The sequence below is a fragment of the Apiospora kogelbergensis genome (genome assembly GCF_038363985.1).
Source record: "Apiospora kogelbergensis strain CBS 113332 chromosome Unknown utg000007l_segment0_segment0, whole genome shotgun sequence".
NCBI classification, from domain to species: domain Eukaryota; kingdom Fungi; phylum Ascomycota; class Sordariomycetes; order Amphisphaeriales; family Apiosporaceae; genus Apiospora; species Apiospora kogelbergensis.
In genome coordinates, this window is record NW_027117424.1 from 4167870 (window position 1) to 4188203 (window position 20334).

Sequence of the window (20334 nt, forward strand, 5' to 3'; positions counted from 1 at the left end):
ACCCCCGCTCTTGGGATACATTTGGCATGTGGACTGACGTATTAAGTACCATGTCAATCCCGTGCCGATAACGTCAAACAATTTTCTTTCTTTCCATCTTAGTTTCTGCGTATTGATTCCGCCAACAATCATTCAGGGATAATGGACCAATACAAGTTTCCATGCGAGCCCGTAGCCAACGAGGAGTCCGTGGTAAAGGGGCCACAGTATCGCTTCACCATCATCGATGACAAGGTGCTCCGGTATGAGTGGGCAGAGGATGGCGTCTTCGAAGATCGCGCGTCCACCTTCGCCATCAACCGCAAGTTCCCCAAGCCCGAATTCCGGGTCCGCGATAACGGAGACGATGAGCTCAGCATCATCACGCCGTATCTGCATCTGACCTACGACAAGAAGCGATTCAGTCTCTCTGGTCTGGGCGCTACCTTTACCGCCAAGATAACACTCTGGGGAGCCGAATGGCGCTATGGGGAGGAGCCAGGTAATGCCAATCTGGGGGGCACGGCAAGAACATTGGATGACGTCGACGGTCGGTGCGACATGGGGGCCGGCATCCTCTCCAAAGATGGGTACGCCGTCCTGGACGATAGCGACAGCATGCTTTTCGACGGCAGCGGGTTCGTCACTCCACGGAGACCTGGTGACCGCATTGACGGGTATCTGTTCTGCTACGGCTACGACTACCAGGGCGCCATGCAGTCCTTCTATGCCATTTCAGGCCGCCAACCTGTTGTGCCCAGATGGTGTCTAGGAAACTGGTGGAGCAGATACCACGCATACGACCAAGACGAATATCTAGCCCTGATGGACAAGTTCAGGGCGAACGACATCCCGATGTCGGTGGCGGTCGTCGACATGGACTGGCACTGGGTCAAAGAGGATCACGTTCCGCATACAGGGTGGACTGGCTATACGTGGAACACCAACCTCTTCCCAGACCCGGCCGGATTTGCACAAGACCTGCACGAGCGTGGACTCAAGATGACTCTCAATGATCATCCGCACGCAGGGATAGCGCACCACGAGGAGGTCTATACCGAGGTGGCAAAAGTCCTTGGCCACGACACGACGCACGGCGACCCAATCCAATTTGACCCTACCTCCCCTGAGTTCATGCACGCCTTCTTCAACGTGGTGCATCGAAGACTGGAAGATCAAGGCTGCGATTTCTGGTGGATCGACTGGCAGCAGGGCTCCCACTCTCGCACACCCGGCTTCGACCCTCTTTGGCTGCTCAACCACTTCCAGTTCCTCGACACCAAGAGGACCCACGGGGACGACTCCTATCCCATCATCTTCTCTAGATACGGGGGCCTGGAAGTCACCGGTATCCCGTCGGATTCTCCGGAGACACTATTGCTACTTGGGCATCCCTTCAGTTCCAACCGGAGTTCACGGCGACTTCCTCGAACATAGGTTATGGGTGGTGGAGCCATGATATCGGCGGCCACTTGCCAGGCTACCGCGATGACGAATGCACGGCCAGGTGGGTGCAGTTCGGTGCATTCTCCCCGATCCTGCGACTGCATTCGTCGCTTAGTCGCTGGATGTCTAAAGAGCCATGGCTGTACCGCAACGAATGTATGAATGCGATGAAAGCCGCCATGCAACAGCGCCACAGATTCATCCCATACATCTTCTCGTGCAATGCCACCTCCTCTTCTGGTGCTTTGCCCCTCGTCCGGCCATTGTACTGGGAGTATCCGCGGAATCCGGAGGCATATCGATACTCGAACCAGTACTTCTTCGGGCCGTCCCTCCTCGTGGCGCCGGTGGTCACCCCGAGGGACGAGTCGACCAACCTGGCAAAGACCAAAGTCTGGCTCCCTCCGCTTCGGCATGTGGACATCTTCACCGGGACCGTGTACGATGGCGACCGGGAGATTGACCTATATCGCTCCCTAGACTTCATCCCGGTGCTTGCCCCAGAAGGCTCCATCATCCCGACGGAAAGAAGCACAGTGCCTTCAAACAGTTGCCACAATCCGACTTGCTTCAAAGTCCTCGTTGTTGTTGGGCGTGATGGCGCATTTGAGCTACGGGAGGATGTGCGAGATGACAGTCCCGAGCTGACTGGACCACCGATAGCAGCAGGAAACGGCGACAAGCATAACAACACCACCCTGCGTACCATCCCAATCAGGTTTGACCAAGCAGCTGGACGGCTGACGACCCTGAGCGCGGGCAGGGATTGGGTCATTCGTTTCCTTGCGCCCGCCATCGAGACTTCGGCCATCCAAGTTCGCATCAACGGGGATCTCATCTCCCCTGCCCCCAAGACGAAGCGTGTTGAATATAACCAGGGCATGATGGCCATCGATCTGAAGATACCAGCCGTACAAGACCCGATGAGCGAGATCACAGTCGATGTAGGGCCCAACCCCCAGCTCGCCGTCCTCGATCACACCCCTGTACTGGGCCGGCTTGTCAATGACTTCCAGACCGACTTCGGTAACAAGGACAGGATTTGGGACATCATTGAGTCGAAACAGCCCACCGCTGCGAAATTAAGCAGGCTACTGAGCCTTGGTACGGATGAGATCTTCTATGGGCCTGTCGCTGAGCTGTTGCTTGCGGATAGTCGCACTTAGAACTTGGCAGGGACCATTGTTTAGAAGAGGTATTCGTGCGAATTTGCGGCTATTGGATAATGAGAACGAAGGCAGTATGTAGAACTGATAGTTAACGTATGGATCACAATCTAGTTTGGTGTTTATGGAGTGGGTAGTGCCCATGCTGCGGTAGCCCCTTAATTACCCCTGAGCTTGGCCTCAATCGTAGCCTGGTGAGGCGCCCCCGGCAATCTCCAGATCTTCACGATGACCAAGCCCACGCTATCCAACAACGCCTTCCACTGCGACTCAGACCTCTCGGTCCCGCCAATCATCAGCATTCGGAGATCCATGCAGAACGGGAGCGCGTCATCCCCTGGCTTGGCCGACTTGGGCAATATCATATCGCCAAAGAGCAGCCGGGAGGTCGGACCCATGGCGTCAACGATGGGATCTAGGATAGTGCGGCACTTCTCGTCGTAGTAGTTGTGCATCACTTTGCGCGTGTAGTAGATGTGCGCATCTGTATGCCCGTTAGATATTACAAAACCTGCAAACGAAGATGAACAGACTGAGACTCACTCTTGACAGGCTGCTCGTTGTAGAAGTCATGTGGCATAACCTGTACCCCCTCGATACGCACGGGATCATCGCCTTGCAGCACCTCCTTCATATCCTGCAGGACCATCGGGGCACCGAAGCTGCCGCCGCACTCGCGCATCATGTCGATCAGCGCGTTGCCGCGGCCGCCGCCCACGTCCACGACGAATGCGCGGTCGGGCTCGGCCTCGACGGCCGCCCGCATGTCGCGGAACGGGAACATGCCGAGGACCGGGTTGAAGGGTGCCGCCTGTGCCATGCCCTTGTGCCAGACGTCCGAGAAGGCGGTGTCCTCCTCGAGCAGCTGGTAGTACGTCTTGCCCTCGGCGCCGCGCGACCAGGCGAAGGGCGATTTCAGGTTGTCGTAGAGATCTTCTGGGGCGTGTGCTTTGAGGTAGTCCGAGACCTGGGCTTTTGTTAGCCGAATGTGTCGGTGCTGATGCGTGGCAGTAGGAGACTTACTTTCCACCAGGAGGGCACGCTCCATGAACTTTGGGAAGGAAGTGTTGTGTCAGCTTGTGGCTAGATAAAACTTGTGGAGTACTAGGGAGGGATTGCTCACCCGAGCTGATAGTATGAACGCATCTTGTCTTCGCGAAAGGCGATTGAAGATGCGCTATGCTTGTAGACTCTGGGCTCCGGCTCTTCAAGGATTCCTTGGATAAGCACGGCATTGATGAAGCGGACGAGTACGGTGGGCTCCCAGCCTATCTTGGATGCTAGATCGTTCAGTCCGATAGTTTTCCCGTCTGTTGGCACATGGTCGAACACATGATGCTCAACCAATGCGTTCATAACAGGTGTGAACATGTTCTTGCCGCAAGTAAATATTAGCATAGCTCCCTGATTATCCTACTCGTCCCGCGGTCGATAAGTGTGAAATGACGACAGACTCACATGAGTGCCCTGGAAGTTCATAGCCTCCGCTGGCCCCTGCAGGCCGCATCGGAGCCTATCGACCTGACGCAGGAGGGCAATGCGGTTCGCGCTGGTCAGGGGCTGCTGGCTCTTCAAGGCCGCCAGGAGCTCTTCGGCTCCGGCAATCAGATCAGTATCAACCGAGACAGAACCCATATTTAGTATGGTAGTTGATAAGTAGCCGCTTCAATGTAAGTGTGGTGCTGCCTTTGTTGTATGTTTGTAAGATGTCGCTAGAAGGCATCAGAGGGCGGGGCAACGATGAAAAAGGTGGTAATCCCATCTTCCCCTCGGAGGTCCGGACCCGATCTTGACCCGGTGCCATTTGGATTCATATTACAGGCATGGAGGGCTTAGTAAGAGACTTTCACAATCATTTGGAGTCTTCGCTTTAAAGTACCGTTACTAATAAAGTCTGGGAATTGATGATGTCGGTCAAGTATTCTAGGAATAGGCAGCGCATTGGTCATTCCTACTCAACCCAAAGTTATCATAATCCAGAGCACCCACGGTGCGAACCATAAATATTCCAGATAGGTTCACATTGCCTCCAATTACTTACCTAAGTGACTAACATCTTGTCTTACACTGTAAAGGTGGCTTCACGTTCTTACATACTGCGTATTTTTACCTTCGTGTATGTCAAGGTTCGGTGACAAGTGTTGGTGTTTTCAACAAAGTTTGGTTAACTTCAAAGGCGCCGGTCAAACGTTGCCAGATCACTGGAAGCATCTTAAAACCATATTCATAGTTGCTAGGTGTTTTACATGCGAGGTTAGTTTGTTGTTATATTTTGTGCACACCGTTGTCCATCTTAATCTATAAAACACAAACTAGCCTAATAACTACTCGGGGTTGGTTTCAAAATCAGCCCCGGCAATCCAATCTAGAATACCTCGAGTAATAGGGGTCATACACCCTCCATCTTCGTTGTTAATTCCATTGCTTTGACTCCACCATTCCCCATCATTGCCATTTGTTTGGCCAAGCCTCCCATGAAATTGCGTAAGTTCGTCAATGGTAGCATTGCTTGCTACTACCTCTTGTGTCAAATTTTCAAGGTCAGAATACTCCGGTGTATTTTCCGCCTGAGTATCATCGATAAGGCCTGTACATATAGGGCCTAGATCTGTCTGTATTATATCGCGCGGGACGTCCATGGCGGCTGTGCCTGGATCAACGTTAGGTGAGAGAAGAGGCGCTAGATGGGACAAAACTGGCTGGTTCGATACAGGTCCGGGGGAACGTATTGGCAGGTTCAGGTTTGGTGCTGCCACCGAACGATGATGTATCTCAGGGACCTCCTCCACGATATCATTTTTTTAACTCTCTGATGCCATCTGTATCCAGATCCAAGGTCGCTGGTTGGCAATGACAAGAGCGCTCTCCATCTGTTTGTTCGCTATATTCAGAGGACGCAGATGCCTGGTCGGAGGAGCTATATAAGCTTGATGTTCTCTCACTGCTTCTTCAAGTTAGCGCAGGCCTCACTGGTGTAGGTTGTTCCATCTGACCTAGCTGATGAAAGTGCCATCTCAAATGCCTGGCACATTTCCTGCGTGAGCTGACGCCCCGTGTGCCGCTGAAGATAATCCACAATACCAGTGTGACTGCTTTTCCTTGCTAGAACCATTGCACCATCCAGGCCTGTCACACCGGGTATCCCACTAAGGCCCCCAGCCCCGACTATCAAATGTACTATGTCCAGATGTCCCTGCCATGCAGCGAAGTCGAGGGAATGGTATTTTCCCCCGTGAGACAACGGATGTCTCTTCGACAAGAAAGAGCCATATTGGGTGCCCGCCTTGGCATTGACTTCAGCGCCATGCTCCAAAATCGTTGAAACAAGTCCCAAGTTCCCACTGAACGCCGCCGACTGCAGGGCTGTCATACCTGTCTTTGTGGGCGGCACGTTCACCTCCGCTCCCTTTTCTAGTAAAAACTTGGCGATAGAGACGCCTTCCGAGTTAGCCATATGGTTCATACAGGCGATTTGCAAAGCAGTGTTGAACCTAGGCATTCTCCCTTGTTGATGAACCGGTAATGTGTCTATCCGCAGGTTGATGTCAGAACCCCTTTCCACAAGCAACGTTACCAATGAAGTGCGGGAATTTGAAACGGCTTCCATTAGTATTGAGCGCCCTTTGACTACTTTGTAACTATTAGGAGCTCCAAAAGCATCTAGTGCCGCACATATGGTGTCGTCGGTCTCCTCCCATGACATTAAATATCCTGTGAGAGAGTTTCGCTTGTAATCTAGCGAGTAGGCATGACGGGGTCCCATCAGGTGAAAAAGCTTCCAGAAGATATCGATAGATTCTTTTTGAATATTTGGAGATCTCATCATATTGTAAGATTCATCGCATGTAGCGGAGTAAAGTGAGGCTTCAAGGACAGACATGCCTTTCGAGGTGTTTGCATATATGTCAGCACCGTTTTCAAGGAGAATGTCGACGATTCTTGAGCGGTTCACATGGGCGTTAATCAAGGCGTCGTGAAGCATAGTCGTATCATCAGTATCGTCTGTGCCTTCATAGTCATTGCGGTATTTAAACCTTTTCTTCTGAGGAATTGAGTGGACTTGCACTCCGTCGTGGATCAGGTAAGAGACCGTGGCGAAGTTGCAGCCATTCCGGATCACAGTCTGAAGGGTATTGCAACCGTCCAGGCCCCGAGAAAAGTCCATTCCGTGCTGTTTGAGTTTATTGCAGAGTGCATAATTGGGTTCAAAGCTTGAGATGTTGTCCATCAATTCATCAACCTCATCAGCTGTTCTGAACAACAAAGTAGAGGGTTTAAGGGGAAGAAGGGCAGCCGATGTAAGTAATGCTGGCGGTACATCGATACGGACGCCCGCATCAAGGAGAATCTGGATTGTGTCGCCACGTCTTGCTTCCAGCATGGCATAATCTGAAACTGGTGCGTCGGCGTATGAACGCACAACATGTTTAAACAGGGGATATTTTTTGAAGTCGGCCCCATAGTCCATGAGTGTGGCTAGTATATCCGTGTGCCATTGTGCAGCTGCCCGGGCGACTGGGCTCCATGATTCTTCTTCTTCTTCTCCCCCTTGAAGGTTGGCCGTGAGTGTTTCCACATTTGGGTCCACGCCGAACTGAAGCAGGCATTTCAGTACGGTGATTGCCCCACAGTATGCAGCCTCCGTCAGAGCAACCTGAAGCAGAACTGTTTTCATTGTCGACTCTGGCCTCGGGATAGAATCCAGGTATCCTCGAAGCTCAGCCAATCCTGCTTCAGCAACGATGAAAACGCCCGAAACTGTGACACATTCCTGAGCCCACTGGCTCTTGCAAGCGATGGTCTCGTAAATGTCTCGATTGACCCCCCATCAGAAAAAAAGACACGATCAACCAAGAGTTCGGGCTTGCCACATGTGTGCCAGCCAAGTGATTTCACAGTGAATACCAAAGAATCTGAGTATTCAGGAAGGAAATCAACTTTAATCCCTGAGTTAAGGATCGCCTCCACGCATTGGAGAGAAGGAGGCCGCTTGGTAAACCAATCACTCAAAGCTACTCGACTGAGCAGAAGATTACCCCACATGGCGTCAAACTTGCCACATTTGCAGTTGCCAACAGTGAGCAAATGTTCCAGCATCTGAACATCGCGGTTCTTCGCGGCTTGTTTGAGGGCACAGCAACGCCAGTAATGACCTAGTTGGCCGCGGTAGACTGGAAGGAAAAGTGTACGGTCGAATCGGGTGTTTGGTGACACACCAGCTTTCAGCAAGCGTAACACAGATCCCATAGCCTTGTGGGAACCCATGTCGATGGCCATTGCTAAATATCTGGTGTATTTTGACTGCATCAGACGTCCATTGTCGATCTCAAGTCCGATCTCGATTAATATCTCAAAGGCTTCTCCGTGAATCGCATAGAACGATGAATCGAGTGCTTTTCCCCATATGGCTATCACTGTCGGTAGATTGAGGCGAAAGAACTCCTTCAGCAAACTCATTTCTGCAACTAGCCCAATCCAGTCAAGAAAACGACCACTCACTTCGTCATCAATGATGTTATTCGAAAACGCGTAGCATCCTTCCATCAATACCACAAAAGGGTTATTGATACCGGCAAATATTGATGACTCTCCTATTAAGTTTTGGGATGACTCTCCTAGGATGTCAGCCACTTGGTCCTGGTTATTGACGCGATCCATCTTCTGGAGTCCCTGGGTTGCGATAGTGCCCGTTACCATTTGTGGGAAACCACTTGTGGTAAAGGCGGTTTCTTGGTTGATAGAGAAGTCAGGTGAAACTGAAATGCATGTTTGTCAGCACTGTGACACAATTTACAACACAATGATAACTTACAAATATCTTTTAAAATACTGGCAAGCTGGTTGAAAGGCGCAGCCGTCCGTATATCCATTATCGCCTCGATGGTCAAAGTTTCACCCTTAAATATTGGCAACATGGAACTTTGTCCTTCAGCCAGGGGTGGTGATGCAGCATCCATGATTCTGCTGGACGATCTCGCCGTTACAGTCATGTGAATATAGGCCAAGTCATCTGGGTTGAGTGTGCGGGGCGAAGGCAAAGGTGGAGTTCGGACGCGAAGACCATTACGCAATACTGGACTTCTCACTATCTTGGCTGATTAGTACTGTTCTGTCCGAGGACTCCAGGGAATAATGGGGCACACCTCTGTTAATATTGGCATGTTGCCGGTATCTACCGATGGCTTTGCTGATCCGCTTTTGCTCAACGACGTGACCATGCAAAACGACTTGACTTTGCCTGGAATTACGCGATCGCTTTTCCACGTGGTGCTTGATGGCGTACCAGTCATCCTTGGTCAGATTCTTGACAAACCCTAGCTCATCACGCAGCACGACTTCGTACGTTATGAGCCTTCTCGCTTGTCAGTGCGCATCCTATGGTAGGATCAACGTGAACTTACTTGAATGTAGGCCAACCATGCTCCTTTTCCATCGATTCCTTGACTCCTTTCAAAGTGAGGTTCTTGACCAAGTATAGCTCACGTAGCTGTGGCTCGTGTTCATGCCAGATGTCGAGGTTCTGGAGTTCTGGTGCAACTCGAGTATGTTTTGCCATTGCGGCAACATCACCCAGCGTGCTGCGAGGGTAGAATAGATTGGATGATGCTCGAGTAAGAGCAGTAGGGAGTGTCCTTTGTGTGTAAAGAACGGATAGCAGTGCCAAGGCAAAACCAGAAGAGAGTGATGTGTGTGCTCAAGGGGTGGATTTATAGTCATCTGGCTTGGTTCAGGTTCTCAAACTCCACCAGGGACTGCCGATCGAAGCACATCGGTGAGCGGCTTGGACAGCTGATCGGATGCAGCCGATTGGAATAATTTGGGGTAGATGCCTAATACGACTTTGCCTGCTTCTTCTTCCACAATCTGCCCAATCACCTTTTGCAGCTGAGAATGGGGCATCGCATCTCCTGGGCGTCCTAGGCTCAGCCCCCTTCTCGGTTAGGCATCGCACATTTGTGCGCGTGCCAGATGGAATGTTGATACGGAGTAGGAACTGCCATAATTGTGTGCATGCAGCCGTTCAATGGATGACCGACAAACACAGGAAGTTTCTGCAGGGATACCAAAGCTACATCCTAATATATCAACGTATTCACGTTCGCTTAACGAGTTTCTTATTCGCTCATCTTGGAGCCGAAACCAGCATAGGATACATCGGCCATGTAAGTACCACAGCCCTTCTCCAATACATCATGGCCCAAAGTGGAATCGCGCTATGCATCATCATGCAACGCTTACATGATCGCAAGCGTGAGCTTATTAGGCACAACCCCAAGGCTTCCAAGTCGCGGACCATTGCTGATTGTTTCACTCAATACCACAATATGCCTACTGTACCAGGACCAGGCATCGGGTTTCGCACAGCACGAGCGGATGACGTTGAATCCATTGTTGACCTGCTGGCTTCAGCCCCCGATGACGCAACCCTATACCAATACCCCAACCTCGCGGAGCATCCGGACGCACTTCGCCCAACTCATCGTGCCTGGGTCCGGAAGCTCCTGCAAGACCCCACTAGCCTGATCCGGATCGCCGTCCTTGGCGATAATGCCGTGGTGGGTTTCAGCAGCTGGGTGCGGCGGGCGCCAAACCCGGACGACCCAAACTCCCTCTATCGAGTGAAGATCTGGGAGCCACCACTGACCCTCTCGGATCCCGCGGAGAATGACCAGAAATACGGAAGCGACAGAGCCCTGCCGTCAATAGAGCCCGACAAAGCCCGCGCCGACGCCATCTCGCGCGTGCGCGAGCATCTTTCCCGCACCAGTCCCGTCCAGCCACACCCACGATGGTCGCTGCAGGGCCTAGCCGTGCACGCCGCCCAGCAGGGCCGCGGGATCGGGAAGCAGCTCGTGCGCTGGGGGCTCGAGCGCGGCGCCGCCGACGGCGTGCCCGTGGTCACGGCCGGAGAGGCGCGGGGCGTGGGGTTCTACGCCGGCCGCGCCCTCGGGTTCCAGATCGTGCGGGGCAGCGAGTGGTGGCTCGACGGCGAGGGACGGGACGTCTCGGCGCAGGAGATGCGGGAAGGAAGGCCGCCGCGCCCGGTGGGGTTTCGGGGGCGCAGGTGGTGTGGCTCCCGCCGGGCTTGGCGTTGGAGATGGGGGGTGTGGTATACCGAGGCTAGTGAGGTGGTGATGACAGTACTTTGATTGGTTATTTACAGGAGACGAAGATGATCGTGGCTTCTGTATACTCATGCATATAAAGGAAACGTGATCATGATCCGCTTGTATACGAGGCCCCTGTCAATGATCTCAATAATGACATGCCAACCCAAGAGACAGTATCATTGTGTAGTAAATAGAAAGCACCGTCGTCTCATGTTCACAGCTGCTGCAGATGTCAGCAATGTCAACAGAACTGGGACTATGAAGGGCTTATGTGCTGTCATATGGCAGGCGCGTAGAAAGGGACAGAGAAGAAATCTAATGAAGGCTTGACTAGTTTCGTATATGGTACACCTCGAGAATGACATCATGTCTGGTATTTGCGTTGTCTCTGGTCTGCACATCGGAGTCCAACCTATGATCAAATAACCCGCGTCCACTCAATGGTATTCTGCTCCGGCACATCTGGTAATAACCCTCGGCCTGGATTGGCTCTTTTATGACGTAATTCGAGTAGTCTACCATCATCCACAACTTTGAAATGAAACTCCGCTCCTTCTCGAAGATGCACATGAGCAGTGTTCCACCACTCCTCCTGTATCTCCTGTGTGACGGTGTCTGTCGTCGCTGATGAGCCTTCATATATGAACTCAGCGCGTGAGCCTTGGTCAGCGCCACTCGTAGGCTCAACAGTATAAGTGATGAAGTCTCCGAAACGATCACCGACTGTGACCCAGAGAGACCTGAGATTGGGCATACGTCCCGCGGCGCGTGCAAGGGCGAGTTGGTAAGGGGTCAGCTGAGCGGGGATTGGAATCACCCTGTCAGAAGCGATGCGTGGATCGGGGCTCGGGTCATACTCTGGCTCTAACGGGTCAAAGTCGAAGAGGGCTTCTCCCTGTGGTGTTCGTTTATTGATGTTGAGACTGAGGTCAATCTTGCGTAGCAGCGGCCAGTGACCCTGCTGATTAGGATGCAGATCTGAATCCCACAGAAGTTCGCTGCCAGCAGCCATATAGAGTGATACATCCTCCATTTGCATCGAGACTTTACGCAAGGCTACACTGAGAGGGTCTCGTGTTGCTCCTGGGTAGATCAGAGGACTTGGATCGTCGATGACATTCCCGCATGGCGTCTTGTCACCACCGTCATAAGAAAGCGTGAAATGCCTAATCGATTTCGGTAATTTAGAGAGTGCAATGGCAAAGTCGTTGCGCAGCTGCAGTCGGAAAGAATAATCGTGACTCCCATCTCCCAAGTTCCAGTCGATCGAGTGCAGACGGGGGAACCGACTAGCAATCTCGCAGCAGGTTCTTGGAACGAGCTGGCGGTGGGCCACAGAAGCCGGAGCGCACGTGAATTTCCTGACCAAAGATAGCTCCGGGAGTCGATGGTATAGACCATCATTCAAGGCAACAAAGGACAAAACACATCGTTCCCGGCGTTCTCTGCGGTTGAGTATCCAGCGTATTTTGTCCATTCCACCGTTGAAACCTTGCAAGTCGATTGCGCAAGCGGCGCACAGCTTGAGTTCGATACCACCGTTGTGGGCCGACGACCATGTACTCAGAAACTCCATAAGACTGGCCACTGCGTCAGAGAAAGCTTCATTGTTTTCCTTCTTCTCTGAGTCGGATTCCTCAAGTTCCTTTAGATTATGGTAGTCGGGCAGCAGAGCGGTGAATTGGATTCGGCGGACGTAGGTTTGCCTCGTGGGAGTCAGCGTCTCCTTGCTTGACTGAGGCGTCCTTGGTCTAGTTTGAGCGACGCGAATGTCGTGGGCTCAATGAACATTTGCCATTCTCGTGATACTGTGGCGTATGTGTAGGCCAATTCTGGTGATGCATCGACAAGCTGACGCACAATTGCTAGCTTGATTTCTGTTGGGATACGATCCATGACGACTTGGGTTGGCTTGGCTTGCTTGCAAATTCGTCTCGTTGGTTGTAGAGCGGTAGGCGGGTTCTTATCACAGTCGGCAGCGCGTCTCCAGGCCCTGGCTTCTCGGGCTTCTGCCTGGGCACTTGGAGCGGGGCTTTTACTGAACCCACTTCGGGAAGGCAACCGAGTTTGGGTCCATCTGCCTATCTGCAAACCCCCAAGCTGTAGAAAAGGCTACCACGCATAAGAGTCCACGGTTAATGCCGTCAGTGCCCTTTCGCACTCCATCTCTGACATGTATTCCGCACCTCCAAGCCTTGAAACAAAATCGTACCACCAAAAGTCCTTGGGACAGAATCTCATGGCGGTTGTAAACTCCCAGTAGTCCGGATACCATCCTGCAGACTCCCAGTCGATGAATCCCGAGATGTGACCGTCATGGACCCTGATATTGTGGTGCTTCAAGTCGCCATGCGTAAAGACGATATCGTGGTGCATCGAATCCATCCTCTTCGCGCATTCGAGCTTTTCCTCGAACTCTTCCCGAGACGCGAAGCTATGATCCGAGGCGGTATATCTAAGCTGATCATTCAACTCGGGTTCTGACTCGCATGGCTTGATAGAATGATTCGGGACCCGGACGCTTCGGATCGAAGTCCCTACAATGGAACAGATCCGATCTTTTCCCCAAGAATTCGGCCAGTTTCGCATGACCCCCAGCATGCACTGCAGCTCGCTGAAGATGGCTTCGCGCTCGCCCTCATTCAGTTGTTCGTAGATGTCTCCCAGATCTTTGCCCGGTATTCGGGTCATGAGAATGGATACTGGCGCATGAGGTGTATCGGGATGTTCTCCATACGAAATGACCTTGGGAACAGGAAAGCCAGCAGATCGCATGGCCATCATAGCCCTCACCTCCTCGAGCCGTGTACCGTCTGACCATTTCAGCACCAGCCCAAACGGGAGCTGTGCAATCTGATTATTGAATCTGATACCGACCCAGCGGCAATAATGTATAGAGAATGACAGTAAATATGGATGAAGGACGCCGAAAACCCGGCGGATAGCCCGAGGCAGCAGTGTTGGAGCCGGCGGAATGCAAGGAGGAAAAGGGGTATCCCCGAGAGCGCGGTGAGGCCAGGTAAAGGTCGGAAGGAGAACCCCAGGAACAAGACAACGAAGCCGATCCATGAGTCGCGAAATGATTCAAGTCAGAGGCAGTGCGCCCCAATTGCCGAGCAGAGTTTCAAGTTAGGGGGTGAAGTCATTAAATTCACGATAAAGAGACAAAAAGGAAAAAGGAAGATGAGACCCAAGTCCGATAAGCCGATCGAAATTCCGTTATCGGTGCTTAGTGGGGGTCAATGCCAGCTAGACGACGAATTCGCCGATCTCATTCGGTCGTATTGGCAATCACAATGTCGGCGCCGCCTGTCTGCCGGCCGGTCAAATGGGGAACAACCCGGCAGCCGCCGTCGCCAGACAGATGGCAAGTGGCTCCAAAGACTTGTCGAGGTCAATGTGCAACTCTTCATTTATGCGAACCAACACAAGATCCAAGAGGCAAGCGTCATCAGGAACAACTTTGACGAGACGCTCATACTGTCGTTGCAGTTTGTCCAAGCACTATGAGTACTCCATGGCTCGAGCAGCCGCGACCTGCCCGTCCGGACCGTTGCTTCGCTGTCCGCCAGCCTGGACTCGGGCACCATGTTGATCATCTACTCCTGCTGCATCCGGGTGTTGGACCTGTTCATAGAGCGCATGGTTGCGATATCACCCACGGTTTCCCAGCTGGAGCTCCCCACCATCGAGGCCTGGAATACCCGGCCCTGCGTCTGCGCATCACCCTAGAGCTTGTCGAGGAGAACCTCGACGTCATGAGCACGCTGCTGTAGCCCATATACGGTGGCAAGCAGGGGAAGGAGGAACACCACGACACTGAAAATGCGCTTTAGTTCACAAGAGCAGCCGGCTGTTGCTGGCCTGGAAACGACACGCCATCGGCCGCCGATATTTTGACCAGAAGATGTAAACGCTCCACGCTCGTGCGGGCTCCCGAAGGGAGTAGATCATGGGAAATTTCTACTCTCCACGTTTTCCCATCATATGCCGTGACTTCATGAGATGCCAGTAGCTCTTCCTTTTCCCTATAGCCGATACACACACACACACAATTTATTAACGCCCGGGCGGCGAAGCCGAAAGGGCAACTATCGATAATCTATAGTACATTCTTGAATCGCTTACTTGTCACCTAAAGCCCATGCATGCTCCATTTTCAGTTGGTCACTCCATTTCCGTCAGCACGTTCCTGTTTAGGATCCCGTGTTAGTAGCATTTCCTGCCAGGCCAGCTTGAAGGCCCTTCTCCAAGTGTCCAGCATCCTATCCTCGGCAGCTGAAGCGGCGCCTGCAGTCTGAGGCACGGGGTAGTTAGTATTAGTATAATAGGTTAGTAGATGGCCTTATGGGGTGCCCCTTTGGGTTGATTGGTATGCGTCCAGTCGGCCGGTCGCTATAGCAAATCGTACCGTTGCTCGGACGGCCTCCATGTCGGGAGACCAAAACCTGCCGTCCGATGGTGACTTGCCACCCAAGTAGAAGGACAAGTTGCTCCTGTGGGTGTCCGTGCACTGTAACATCTCTGCTCGGTATGCTGTCCATCTGCTGCATCGGAAGAGGAAGTGCTCTACCGTCTCTCTCGCGCATCCGCAGTCGCACTGATCGGTCGGTGCCGCTTTGATCTGATATAGGTATTCGTTCAACCTCGCTTTCCCTGTTCGGAGCTGGGCCAGAACGCTGGCTTCTTTCCACGAAAGTCGGTCGTACAGCTGCCTCGTATGTTTTCCCGGAAGAGCTGTGTCGACGCGCTTGGAGTGTTTCCCGACACCTTCCGGCAACTTGGTTAAAGCACCCCGTTTGGCCCATGCCAGGTTCAGTGTTGTTGACTTCGCACCCGGCATCTTGGTCCCTGGCTCGGCGCCTAGCCGTGTCGTGGTCTTCGCTTCCTTCTTCGCGCGGTCCATAAGCCTGTTTTCCTTACTCGTCGGGAACCAGGCGATCGTTACGTTATTTCCTTCCCTTTTCAGGTCCGCGATAGCTTGATAGGCCCGGCAGATATATTGCTGTCCGGACTGTTGGCGTGGTTTCTTTAGCGTGAGTGCTGCTGCCCTATTCCTCGTAAACAGCAGGATACTCCGGTAGCGAAGCTTCGGCAACGAGTGTAGCATATCTGCTATAGCAGCCAACTCTCCAGTATATGGGTTCTGCTCCTCTCTCGAGCCCAGAGTGACGGCACGGGTCTCGAGCAAAGGGCTGGCTCTCGTCGATGACCTCACTTCGACAGCGCCTGCGTACCCAACTAAACCGTTCTTGGCCGAGCTGCTGACCGCAATGCGCACGGCCCAGTCGGTGTGCTCGACCTCAGTTTCCGCGTCCGACTCGTCCGCGATCGTCCTTGTCCGGCTCTCCCACGGGGCTAGTGCGAACGGTTCGATAGTTTCCAACTCTTCCATCGGTATGTCTTTGAGCAGGTCCGCTACTTGGTAGAATGGCGATCGATGGTATCTCCGGAACTTCCGTATTCGCGCTGTGCTGCTGCGAAGGGGGTTGGTCGTTGGGAGGGTGTGGATGTCCGTCCACATTCTGATCGCTCTCCGCCAAAATCGGTCTTGGGCTGCGGCAATGTGGGCCTCTGCTTCCGCTACGATCGTAGCCACCGTCATGAAGGTTCCCACGATTGCCTGCGCCCCTATTTTCTGGATTCGGTTGACCGGCGCCGCTGCTCTGTACCTGCACTCGTGCATCCAGACGTTCGATGCGTAGTCCACCACCGATGCTACCGTAGCCGTGAACAGCTGTCGCGCCGTGGCAGGGGAGAGGCCTTTAAGCCGTCGTAGTTCCAGCACGGCCTCTAGTCCTTTAGCCGCTGCTTCGGCGATGTGTTGCCTATATTTGAGCTTCGTGTCCATAATGACCCCGAGGATCTTAACGTGCTCCCTGGGCCGCACCTCGCGTCCTTTAATGGTAAAGGGTGTCGGGTCGGCTTTATACGGCTTACGCGCAAAGTGAATGATGGCTGTCTTGTCCGCTTCGAACGTCGCACCGCTCTTCCTTTCCCACGCGAGGGCGTCGTTGATGATGGCTTCTATCCCTTCGCGATTGCTCTGCGCCGTTGGGCCTGTGACCCAAGCCGTAAAGTCGTCTACAAAGGCGACAGCGCCCCCGTAGCAGTCGATTCGTCGCTGTACCAGATCCGCATTGAAGAAGAGGAACAGGATCGGAGACAGGGGAGACCCTTGGGGTAGGCCCGCCTGTGGTAGGCTCCGGCTTTCGGACGTATGCCCGTTTACCAGAACCGTCGCCGTACGACCTGAGCAGAAAGCCTTAATCCAACGGAGCAACTGATCTGGTATTCCTCGCGCTTTCATCCTCTGGAGCAACCTGACGTCGAATACCCCGTTATACGCCCCTTTAACATCGAAGCTTACAAGACTGAGGACTTTACGACCTCGCCACGCAGCGTAGACTTGTTCTTGCAGGAGCATAAGCGCCTGCTCCGCTGACCGTCGTTTCCGGGCGCCGAAGTGGTTAGTTGGGAGGAGCCCAAACGTCTCGACTAGATGGGAAATCCTTTCCGCAATCACCGACTCCATCACCTTTCCCAGTGTGGATAGTAGCGAGATCGGCCTCCAGGCTTTCGCTATCGTATAGTCCTCTTTGCCGGGCTTTCTGAGAGGGATAATCTTCGCGTGGCGCCATTGGGTTGGTAGCTCTCCTTCCTCGAGCGAGGTATGGAACAGCGTGAGAACCCGTTGCCTGACCACCGGCCACACTCCCTTCCAGACCGCCACCGGCAGGCCGTCGTCCTCCCCGGGCGCCTTCCAAGACTTAGCCGCGAACAGCTGCCGCTCGATCTCTTCCATCGTGATGGCGCGCATCTCGATAGGCGCCCTCTGCGGGCGGTCCCCTTCGTCGGCAATCTCGTCCGGGAGCGGTGGAAAGAACTGGGTGAGGAGTTCTTCCGCCTGCTCCGTATGGTTAGAGGTGGTCGTCCCGTCTGCTCGAACGAGCTGGGGGACCTTCCCGAATGCCGTGTCGTCGCCCGCCTTGAGATACTTTGCCGCCTTCCAGATATTATCGTTGTCGGCGAGAAACTCGTTCCAGTGCTTCTTCTTTTGCTGTCGAATCGCATCGTGGTACTGTTTTGCGGCGCCCCTCGCCGTTGCCTCTAGGTCATGCCTGGTGCAGCCTGCCCTTCTCTCGGTCCGGGTTCGGTTTCTCCAGTATGTGTAGATGCGCCGAAGTTGTGTCAGGTCCGTCGTCCACCATCGTTTCGCATACGGCGATGGCTTGGCTTTGGGAGTCAGTGCGTGCACCGCTTCTAGTACGACTCCCATCAGCCAGTCAGTCTGCTGCTGGACAGTTCCGCCCGTAGGGGTCGTGGCCAACGCTGCTGCGATCCTGGCGTTGATGTCTTTCCACGGGGCGTTCTTAAAGAGGAGCCGCTCTTGGCCCGTAGACGCTGGTGTAGCCAACTCGAAGACCGTCTCCATGGTCCGGTGGTCCGACCCATGTTCCGTGTCGAGCACCCTGCACTTGACTAGAGAATCTTTCATCGCTTCCGATGCTAGGACGAGGTCAATGGTCGTACTGTAGGCTCCGCCACTCCACGTTTTCGTGCCCCGCGGGAGCAGACTGCTGAGGCCGAGTTCGGCCATGAAATGAATAATCGGATCCGCCTCTCCTTGCTTTTCCAGTCGCACATCCTCTCCTCCCCAGAGCTGGTCGTGTCGGTTGAAGTCCCCTGTGATAACCACCTCTACTGCTGTTCCCGTCCTCCTTCTCACTGCCTCGATGGCGGTGCGCAGCTTTCTGCACACTTCTTGGAGCGCCGGGGGGTCCTCCACAGGGACGTATACGGACGCCACCAAGACCGCATGTTCCGGCAGCCGCACGACTGCCGCGGTAATGTCTGGGGACTCGACCGGGACCTGTTCCGCTTCCACCTCCTTGCTGACCCAGAGCATGCTCCGAATCGGCCACCTCCCTTCTCTCCGAACTGATGGAACCATCTTGACCCACCTATGGTGTCCCATCGGTGTCGTCAGAAGCTTCCCTTGAACCATCCTCGCGTGCGGCTCTTGAATCGAGATCACTGTCGCATGCTGTACTTCTTCATCGTTGAGGAGACTGTCGTGTACGGGTCCTTGCTTCCTCACGTTGTTTTGAATAATACGGAACGGTTTAGTCATGGTTCGATGGGTACAGCTTCGGACAGTGTCGGCTAAACGACTCGTGTGGTCCTCCGCACAGGACGCATTTCGGAACGGTTGCCTCGCAGCTCTGGTGGCTATGCCCCTGCTTCGCGCATCGTCCGCAGGTCTGGGTGTTCTTGCACTGGAATGCCTTGTGTCCCACCTGCTGGCAGTTGTAGCACTGCTCCGGCCGCTCTCGTCGCTCGAATACCCTCGTGTAGCCCGACTCGCCTCCGGCGTAGAAGAAGCCCTCCTCGAGGAACTTCCGCGCCTCGGCCGCCTTCGTCAGGTAAACGACCATGGAGCCGTATGCCTTCCCGTTGTCTTTTCGGCTCAGCCATGCCACTTTAGCGACTGTCGTCTCGTTCTCTTGTCCAAATGCCTCGGCAGCTCCGTCTCGTATGTTGTCGTTCTCGTCCAGGACCGCTGTGCGCCTGACGCTGTCTACCTTAATCGGGTACAATTCGTCTCGCAGGACGCGAGCTCCAGACACGCTCGTCTTCTCGGCAGCTTGTTTGACTAGTCGGTGCTCGGTCTCATCTCGGCAAACTATCTTGATACGCTGGGGCTTCCTAGGGTCCATGGTTACGGCGCGGCATCGCCAGGCCTTCTGTTCTCCCGTCGCTCGCATCTCCTTCTCGATGGCGGCTCGAACCGTCCCGGCGGTCACATTTGCTCGTTTATCTTCCTCTATCCGGGACGTATCGATAGTGCAGTACAAGGTGTCGGTAAACGTAGAAGGCGTCGTGTTCATCGAGGTAAGTGTGCGTACGTTGCTCGGTTGGCTCGTTGGGGGCGTGCGTGCGATTTGCGCGTAAGAGGCCTGCGGGCTCGTCTGGGCGCTGCCGGCGAGGGCCGCGCTGTTCCTGAGTTCTTCCAACTGCTGGGTGACATTTTGAAGCTCGGCGGTGAGCCGCTGGATGATTGCCTGCTGGTTGTTGATGATCTCTTTCAGGTCTCGGATCTCGTTCTGGGAGCTGGCCACGAGCTCGTAGATGCGCTGTAGCACCTCCGGCTCGATGGACACTTTATTGTTCGAGCTTGTCTCCGGTCCGATGTCGCCTTCATTCGAGAGTAGCGCCTCGCGTGCTTTGGCGCTGGGCTTCGCCCGCTTCGCTCTTTTGACCGACGTCGCGATAGAGTTTGGTGCGTCCACCACGATCTCCATCTCTGCACGGTCCTCCATTGTCGCGTTGGACGCCCGCCGCCTTTTCATCCAACTCCCCTTTCAGTAATGGAATACGTAACAAATAATTGAACAATGATAAAATAAAGGTCTCCTAGGTTCTCTGTATAGCCGATACAGTACGTCCGTGGATCGCGGGGAGGGTTGTGGATATGCACATATATCAGCTTCGGCTCTATCTTATTGGCGTAGCAATGAATGATGTTTGGCCCCACTCCTATGTTCACGATAAAGTACCTTTGGAACTCGATTCTGCACCATCTTACTATGTCAGTGATTGTCCACGGATTTATAAGAACCACAAGGTGA

General features: G+C 53.7%; 7 protein-coding genes across 7 annotated transcripts; 3 read left to right on the forward strand and 4 right to left on the reverse strand.

Annotated features, from left to right (window-relative positions):
• Positions 1 to 141: 141 nt before the first annotated feature.
• On the forward strand, positions 142 to 2591 carry PG998_011784 (glycoside hydrolase; the record flags this gene model as incomplete). Its single annotated transcript, XM_066878600.1, has 2 exons — positions 142 to 1327; positions 1417 to 2591. 2 exons carry the CDS (start codon positions 142 to 144, stop codon positions 2589 to 2591), a joined length of 2361 nt encoding a protein of 786 aa, XP_066727654.1.
• A 158-nt stretch (positions 2592 to 2749) lies between these two features.
• Positions 2750 to 3639, reverse strand: PG998_011785 (O-methyltransferase; the record flags this gene model as incomplete). The annotated part of the gene is made up of 3 exons (XM_066878601.1): positions 2750 to 3075; positions 3135 to 3563; positions 3615 to 3639. The coding sequence occupies 3 exons, from the start codon at positions 3637 to 3639 to the stop codon at positions 2750 to 2752; spliced, it is 780 nt and encodes a 259-aa protein (XP_066727655.1).
• A 71-nt stretch (positions 3640 to 3710) lies between these two features.
• On the reverse strand, positions 3711 to 4226 carry PG998_011786 (O-methyltransferase-like protein; the record flags this gene model as incomplete). Its single annotated transcript, XM_066878602.1, has 2 exons — positions 3711 to 3965; positions 4050 to 4226. 2 exons carry the CDS (start codon positions 4224 to 4226, stop codon positions 3711 to 3713), a joined length of 432 nt encoding a protein of 143 aa, XP_066727656.1.
• A 1303-nt stretch (positions 4227 to 5529) lies between these two features.
• On the reverse strand, positions 5530 to 9147 carry PG998_011787 (ankyrin repeat-containing domain protein; the record flags this gene model as incomplete). Its single annotated transcript, XM_066878603.1, has 5 exons — positions 5530 to 7371; positions 7434 to 8347; positions 8404 to 8676; positions 8735 to 8943; positions 8993 to 9147. The coding sequence occupies 5 exons, from the start codon at positions 9145 to 9147 to the stop codon at positions 5530 to 5532; spliced, it is 3393 nt and encodes a 1130-aa protein (XP_066727657.1).
• Positions 9148 to 9817: 670 nt separating this feature from the next.
• Positions 9818 to 10741, forward strand: PG998_011788 (uncharacterized protein; the record flags this gene model as incomplete). The annotated part of the gene is made up of 1 exon (XM_066878604.1): positions 9818 to 10741. The coding sequence occupies one exon, from the start codon at positions 9818 to 9820 to the stop codon at positions 10739 to 10741; it is 924 nt and encodes a 307-aa protein (XP_066727658.1).
• Positions 10742 to 11120: 379 nt separating this feature from the next.
• PG998_011789 (kinase-like protein) lies at positions 11121 to 13477 on the reverse strand (the record flags this gene model as incomplete). Its single annotated transcript, XM_066878605.1, has 3 exons — positions 11121 to 12447; positions 12492 to 12722; positions 12915 to 13477. 3 exons carry the CDS (start codon positions 13475 to 13477, stop codon positions 11121 to 11123), a joined length of 2121 nt encoding a protein of 706 aa, XP_066727659.1.
• A 408-nt stretch (positions 13478 to 13885) lies between these two features.
• On the forward strand, positions 13886 to 14434 carry PG998_011790 (uncharacterized protein; the record flags this gene model as incomplete). Its single annotated transcript, XM_066878606.1, has 2 exons — positions 13886 to 14193; positions 14233 to 14434. 2 exons carry the CDS (start codon positions 13886 to 13888, stop codon positions 14432 to 14434), a joined length of 510 nt encoding a protein of 169 aa, XP_066727660.1.
• Positions 14435 to 20334: the final 5900 nt, after the last annotated feature.